This window comes from Otolemur garnettii, unplaced genomic scaffold, assembly GCF_000181295.1.
Source record: "Otolemur garnettii isolate 467f Iridium unplaced genomic scaffold, OtoGar3 scaffold00029, whole genome shotgun sequence".
NCBI lineage: Eukaryota > Metazoa > Chordata > Mammalia > Primates > Galagidae > Otolemur > Otolemur garnettii.
In genome coordinates, this window is record NW_003852424.1 from 17,504,255 (window position 1) to 17,512,361 (window position 8,107).

General features: G+C 44.6%; 1 protein-coding gene across 4 annotated transcripts in view; it reads right to left on the minus strand.

Annotated features, from left to right (window-relative positions):
* PLIN3 (perilipin 3) overlaps window positions 1-8,107 on the minus strand; it is a 37,010-nt gene that overhangs the window by 5,385 nt on the left and 23,518 nt on the right. For all 4 annotated transcript variants that reach the window (XM_023512556.1, XM_012804488.2, XM_023512557.1 and 1 more), the window contains exon 6: window positions 5,290-5,489. In XM_023512556.1, coding sequence (XP_023368324.1) covers window positions 5,290-5,489 — 200 coding nt within the window. The remainder of the gene's footprint in view (window positions 1-5,289; window positions 5,490-8,107) is intronic.

An 8,107-nucleotide genomic window follows, 5' to 3' on the forward strand; every position in this document is an offset into this window, starting at 1 on the left:
AAAAAAAAAAAAAGTAGAGACAGCAAAGAGGGAAGAAAGAGTAGACAAGGGGAGGGATGACCTATTAGGGAGGAAGGGTCGGGAATTGGCTGCAAAGAGGAGAATATTCTGGGGAGATGGAAATGCATCATAGCCCAAGAGTGATAAAGGTGCCGTATGTCTGACTATATTTGTAGAACTCCTCAAATGGTACATTTTCAGCTTGGCACCTATAGCACAATGACGATGGTGTCAGCCACATACACCTAGGCTGGCAGGTTTGAACTCAGCCCGGGCCAGCTAAACAATTACAACTGCAACAAAAAAATAGCCGGGCGTTGTGGCAGGTGCCTATAGTCTAAGAAGTCACCTTCAAGTCTGCACAGCTGAAACAGTTACGTTCTTAGGGATGGAAATATGCCATTGTTGGATGGATTCTAGGCCCCCCAAATGCTTGTAAACCATCTCTTGGAGAACATAGCCTTTAAAAGATAATGTGTTGGCTCAGCGCCTGTGGCTCAAGGGGCTAAGGCGCCAGCCACATACACTTGAGCTGCTGGGTTCAAATCCAGCCCGGGCCCGCTAAACAATGACGGCTGCAATCAAAAAATAGCCAGGCACTGTGGCAAGCGCCTGTAGTCCCAGCTACTTGGGAGGTGGAGGCAAGAGAATTCTTGAGCCTAGGAGTTGGGGGTTGCTGTGAGCTGTGATGCCACAGCATTCTACCCAGGGTGACAGATTGAGGCTCTGTCTCAAAAAAAAAAAAAAAAGATAATATGTTGGGTGGTGCCTGTGGATCAAAGGGGTAGGGTGCCAGTCACATATGCAGGAGGTGGCAGGTTCAAACACAGCCTCAGCCAAAAACTGCAAAAATAAAAAAATAAAATAAAATATAAAAGATAATGTGTTGTTAATGTATAAATTGCACTTTAGTCTATAATTTCGGAAAACCTGTCAATATTCCATTTTGAAAATATTATTTTCTGGGCAGTGCCTGTGGCTGAGTAGGGCGCCGGCCCCATATACTGAGGGTGGCGGGTTCAAACCCAGCCCCAGTGGAACTGCAATCAAAAAATAGTCAGGTGTTGTGACTGGCGCCTGTAGTCCCAGCTACTCGGGAGGCTGAGGCAAGAGAAGCACTTAAGCCCAGGAGTTGGAGGTTGCTGTGAGCTGTGATGCCATGGCATTCTACTGAGAGCAATAAAGTGAGACTCTGTCTCTACAAAAAAAAAAAAGAAAATATTATTTTCCCTTTCTGAAATAATAAGAATGAATAAATTCAGGCATTTTTCAAATCTGGGTTATGTCAGAAAAAGGCAAGGCTTAAAACAATCGTTTGGCCTATCTCCTATACAAGTAGGAGGTCTGCCTCATATGTCGGGGTGCCTTGCTCACAGGGATTTATTTACATGTATATAATCTTCTTTACCATGGTGACTATGCCATTATATTTAATATTCTTCTACTTTTTTTTTTTTTTAGAGGCTGTGATGTGGTGCCTGCTTGGCTGGAGCAGTGAGCAAGGCCAGCAAGGGAGCTGCTCACATGTGGATATCCTGAGTTTGCATCTCTTTTTCTTTTTCTTTCTTTTTGAGACAGAGCCTCAAGCTGTCCCCCTGGGTAGAGTGCTATAGCATCACAGCTCACAGCAACCTCCAACTCCTGGGCTCAAGCGAGTCCCCTCCCCCAGCCCCCCAAGTAGCTGGGACCACAGGCGCCTGCCACAACGCCTGGCTATTTTTTGGTTGCAGCCGTCATAGTTGTTTGGCAGGCCCTGGCTGGATTCGAACCCACCAGCTCAGGTGTCTGTGGCTGGCACCTTAGCCACTTGAGCCATAGGCACCATTTCTTTTAGAGACAGAGTCTCACTTTATAGCCCCCGGTAGAATGCTGCAGCGTCACAGCTCACAGCAACCTCCAACTCCTGGGCTTAGGTGATTCTCTTGCCTCAGCCTCCGGAGTAGCTGGGACTACAGGCACCCGCCACAATGCCCAGCTATTTTTTTGTTGCAGTTTGACCGGGGCTGGGTTTGAACCCACCACCCTAGGTATATGGGGCCAGCACCCTACTCAGTGAGCCACAGGCGCTACCTGATTTTCTTTTACTTATTAAAAGTAAAGCTCTATGCATAGTTAAAGAACATTTTAGCCTTAATTGATTACTATCAATTTCTGTTTCTTAGGTCATATTAATCTGTTAGGGATAAAGACAATCTTTTTGTACTAGATAAATAGTTGGTATAAATCAGATGCTTTGGCCTATGAGTTTTTTTTAAATATCAAAGGCAAGAGAATAGTAATAATCTCAACTATAGAAATACTGAGGTACCCAAAGTCATTTTGAGATTTAAAGGATTTGATAGTCTCCAGATGTAATAATTTCTCAGGCTAGCACAGGTTATATAAGTAAAATTTGACATCATTAACTGTTTTACTTCAGGTACTTCTGATTCTAGAAAAATCAGAAAATTTTTCTTTCTTTTTTTTTTAATAACTTTTTAAAAAAATTTTTTTGCAGTTTTTGGCTGGGTCTGGGTTTGAACCCACCACCTCTGGTATTTGGAGCCGGAGCTCTACTCCTTTGAGCCTTAGGTGCTGCCCCCCAAATTTTTCTTTCTTCTTTTTGTTTTGAGTAGAAAGAAACACTGAATTGAAAACCAAGGAACCTGATTTCTAATACTTGTCCTTGAGCAAATTTTATTCTACCCAGGCTATTAAAACATTTTGTCTATAATGAGGAAACCAAAAACCAATAAAGTCTATGTTATATTTGACAAACTCAGAAGTAAAATAAAAATTATATACCACTTTTCAGGCATGAAAATAAGCACCTTTATTATGCCTGCAATAAATTTAATGATTTTTTATATTTCCATTATTCTGTAATAATGGTAAGGGATTTTAATTTAAGAGAAGCAGATACAGTGTTAATCATAATCTGGCTGGGCAAGAGACTAACTGGGATCTTTGGAACCTTTGTTTAAACATCCATGCCAAATCCAAACATTCTGTCTGACTTGATTAAAGAAACAATAATCAGGTCAGTGAGGCAATTCAGTCAAGCCATGAAATTAGTCAAATATTTTTTATTGGCTTGAATGGATTAGTGATATCCTTTAATTCAGCCAGCAAATATTTTTTGAGGATAAATAATATGTCAAGCAATGTGCTGTGGACAAAAAGATGAAACAGATGTAATTCTTGCTTTCAATTCCCCACTATGAGTTATGTAGTAGATGAGTTAATTAATAAAGATTCACAGGCTGCATAATATTCCATGGTTTACATATACCACAACTTATGCAACCTTAAAAAAGGATGGAGACTTTACCTCTTTTATGTTTACATGGATGGAGAATATGTTTACATATTCTTAGTAAAGTATCTCAAGAATGGAAGAAAAAGTATCCAATGTACTCTATTATGAAACCAATATATAATCACCCACCCATAGTAGAGTATCCAATGTACTCTACTATGAAACCAATATATAATCACCCACACTTCCATATGAAAACTATAACCCAACTACAGCCCAAGATGAAGGGGAAATAGGAGGGAGAGGAGAAGGGAGGAAAGAAGATGGGTGGAGGGAGGGTAATTGGTCGGACCACACCTATGGTGCATTTTACAAGGGTACCTGTCAAATCTACTAAGTGTAGAGTATAAATGTCTTAACACAATAATTGAGAAAGTACAGTGAAGGCTATGTTAACCAGTTTGTTGTATTTCAAAATGCATATAAAACCAGCACATTGCACCCCATAAATGCATTATTGTACACAGCTATGACTTAATAAAAATAAATAAAGATTCACAGGGTTATAAATAAAAAAAATAAAAATAAATAGACGGGCGTTGTCACAGGGGCCAGTAGTCCTAGCTACTTGGGAGGCTGAGGCAAGAGAATTGCTTGAGCACACGTGTTTGAGGTTGCTGTGAGTTGTGATGGCACAGCACTCTACCAAGGATAGCATAAGTGAGACTCTGTCTCCAAAAAAAAAAAAGGTACGTTTTCTATGTTTAAAAGGATGCTTTATTTACTCTATGTAAATTAGACTTCCATAAACCTGACTTTAAGCAACAAGAAGTTCTCTGTGTGATGGCTTGTGTGCATGTGCTATACCAGGGACACTAGACTGGCGCCCTGGGAAAGAGCCCAGCCAGCTGGGGAGGAGGAGGGTGCATGGCGAAGCTGCTACAGGCTAGCTGTGGCCCCTTTTCAAATTTGTGTAAAGTCCTAGATGTGACTGTGTTTGAAGATAGGGTACTTCTTTCTTTCTTTTTTTTTTTAGACAGAGTTTTACTATGTCACCCTTGGTAGAGTCCCATGGCGTCACAGCTCATAGCAACCTCCAACTCTTGGGCTCAAGCGATTCTCTTGCCTCAGCCTCCCAAGTAGCTGGGATTACAGGCGCCCTCCACAACACCTGGCTATTTTTTGGTTGTAGCTGTTGTTTGGCAGCCCATAGTTGGATTCGAACCCACCAGCTCCGGTGTAAGTGGCTGGTGCCCTAGCCGCTGAGCCACAGGCACTGAGTCTTTTTCTTTCTTTTAGGCGATAGGACGTTGCTCTTTTGTCCAGGCTGGAATGCATTGGTATAATCACAGCTCACGCAATCTTCTTTTTTCCTCCTCCCTCAGCTTCCCAAAGGGCTAGGATTAGATATGAACCACTATGCCCACTTGGAGATAGGGTCTTTATAAAAGTTGCTGACAGTATACCTATAGTCCAAGCTGCTTAGGAGACTGATACAAGAGAACTGCCTGAGCCCAGGAGTTTAAGGCTGCAGTGAACTATGATGACACCACTACACTCCAGCCAAGCTAACACAGTAAGACCAAAAAAAGAACTATAAATAAAAACAAAAAGGGCTCAGCACCTATAGCTCAAGCGGCTAGGGTGCCAGCCACATACACCAGAGCTGGTGGGTTCAAATCCAGCTTGGGCCTGCCAAAGAATGACAACTACAACCAAAAAATAGCCAGGCACTGTGGCAGGCACCTATAGTCCCAGCTACTTGGGAAGCTGAGGCAAGAGAATATGAAGACATAGGGAGAAGGCGGCCATTTATAAACCAAGGACAGAGGCCTTGGAAAGACACCTTGACCTTGGACTTGAGTCTCCAGAAATGTGAGACAATAAATATGTGTTATCTAAGCTGCCAAGACAGTGCAGTTTCTCAAGGCACCCCAACAAACCAGTGCATAGCCAAAGATGGGCCAAAAAGAACTGATTAGTCAGCCAGCAGACAGGCCGCTGAGGCCTGCTTCAGAGTGAAGGCTGCTCACTACCCCCAAGGGCCTCACCAGGCTGAGGGCCTGCGACAGCTGCAGCATGGCCTCCTGGGCCTTCTGTCTGGAAAGCCGTAGCTTGCTCAGCGAGTGCTCATATGCATGCTGCCGTAGCCGCTCCGACAGGGAGCCCAGACGCAGGAAGTAGCTCTGCTCCTGCCGCTGCCTCTGCACTGACGCCATGTCGAAGCCCTCCAGGGATGTGGCGATGCGGGCTGCAGGGAAACAGGAGAGAATCTCTGTGAAAGCACAGCATGCCATCGCCAAAGGGGCTCACCTGATTCACACAGTTCCCAGCCCTCACCTATCTCCGTTCTGCTTACACATCCCAAAGACCCAGGAGCAAAAGGTCCCTGCCTTGGTTTTCCCATCTGCAAATTGGGAAGAAAGGAACTAAACCTCACAGGGCTTGGGGGCCTTAGATAGTAGTTTTAGGGTATCAAACGATGGCCCGTGGACCAGGCCTGCCTCCCCCCTGGTTTTGTAATGTAATATACACACTCATTACACAGTCACTGGTGAATAATAATGTCTTGGTCAGCAACAGACTGCATATATGACAATAGTCCCCTAAGATTATAATACCATATTTTTCCTGTACTTTTTCCATGTTTACATATGTTTAGATACACAAATACTTAGCACTGTGTTACAGCTGCCTATAGCATTCAGGACGGTAACACCACATTATGTAGGTTTGTACCCAGGAGCGATGGGCTACTCCACAGAGCCTAAGTCTGCAGTAGATACACCCTGAAGATCTGCGTAAAGACAATCCATAATGTTCCCAAGATGATGAAAGTGCTCAATGATGTATTTCTTTTTTTTTCTTTTTCTTTAAGACAGACTTTCAGTACATCGCCCTCAGTAGAGTGCCATGACAATCACAGGTCACAGCAACCTCAAACTCCCAGACTCAAGCGATTCTCTTGCCATAGCCTCCCAAGCAGCCGGGACCACAGGTGCCCACCACAAGGCCCAGCCACTCTTTGTTGCAGTTATCATTGTTGTTCAGCAGGCCCGGGCCAGGCTCAAACTCACCAGCCCAGGTATATGTGGCCAGCGCCCTACTCACTGAGCCAAGGGCACCAAGCCCTCAATGATGTATTTCTCAGAACACATCCCTGTTGTTAAGTGAGGTGTGACCATATAGTTATTTTCTACTGCTGTTTCTTTGTTTAGTTAGAGACCGGGTCTCACTCTGTCACCCAGGCTGCAGTTCAGTGGTACAATCATAACTCACTGCAGCCTCAAACTCACGGGCTCAAGACATCCTCCCTGCCTGGGACTATAGGTACATACCACCACACCTGGCTACTTTCTTTATTTTGTGTAGACACAAGGTCTCAGTTTGTTACCCAGGCTGGTCTTGAACTCCTGGCCTAAAGTGATCTTCCCACTTTAGCCTCCCAAAGCCCTGGGATTACAGGTCTGAGCCACTGGGTCAGGCATTTTTTTTTTCTTTTCTTTGACACAGAGTCTCACTTTGTTGCAGTAGCATCATAGCTCACAGCAACCTCAAACTCCTAGGCTCAAGTGATCCACTTGCCTCAGCCTACTACAACGTCTGGCTATTTCTTAGACGTGGCCTCATGCTCTTGCTCAGGGTGGTCTCAAACTCATGAACTCAGGTAATCCACCTACCTCGGCCTCCAAGAATGTTAGGATTACAGGCATTAACCACTGTACCTGGCCTTTTTCTTTTGGGGGGACAGAGTCTCACTCTGCTGCCCAGGCTAGAGTGCTGTGGCATCAGCCTAGCTCACAGGAACTCAAATTTCTGGGTTCTAATGATCCTCCTACTTCAGCCTCCTGAGTAGCTGGGACTACAGGCACCTCTACAACACCTGGCTAATTGGCTAATTTTTCTTTTCTTAGTAGAGACAGAGTCTTGCTTGAACTCCTGAACCCAAGGAATCCTCCCACCTCAACCTCCCACAGTGCTAGGATTACAAGTGAGAGCTACCTCATCCAGCCTAGAGATAATTGACTGGGTGTGGGGGCCGATGCCTATAATCCTAGCACTCTGGGATGCAGAGGAAGTGGATTGCTTGAGCTCAGGAGTTTGAGACCAGCCCGAGCAAGAACAAGACCCAACTCTGTCTCTAAAAAAACATGCAGGTGTTATGGCGCATACCTGTAGTCCCAGCTACTCCAGGGGCTGAGCCAGAAAGATTGCTTAAACCCGAGAGTTTGAGATTACTGTGAACTATGACACCACAACACTCTACCCAAAGGCAACAAAGTGAGACTCTATCTCAAAAAAAACAAAAAATAGGCTCTTGGCACCTGTAGCTCAAGTAGCTAAGGCACCAGCCACATACACCAGAGCTGGTGAGTTCGAATCCAGCCCGGCCTGCCAAACAACGACAACTACAACCAAAAAATAGCCAGGTATTGTGGCGGGCGCCTATAGTCCCAGCTACTTGGGAGGCTGAGGAAAGAGAATCGCTTAAGCCCAGGAATTGGAGGTTGCTATGAGCTGTGATGCCACAGTAATCTACCCAGGGTGATAGCTTGAGGCTCTGTCTCAAAAATAAAATACAATAAAATAAAGAAATTAATTAATTAATACACAAATAAAGAAAAAACTGGCTCACTGCCTGTAGCACAGGAGTTACAGCCACATACATCAAGGCTGAAGGGTTTGAACCTGGCCGGGCCAGCTAATACAACAATGATAACTGTAATAAAAAATAGCTAGGGGCTCGGCGCCTGTGGCTCAAGCGGCTAAGGCGCCAGCTACATACACCTAAGGTGGCAGGTTCGAATCCCCAGCCCGGGCCCGCCAAACAACAATGATGGCTGCAACCAAAAAATGGCCAGGTATTGT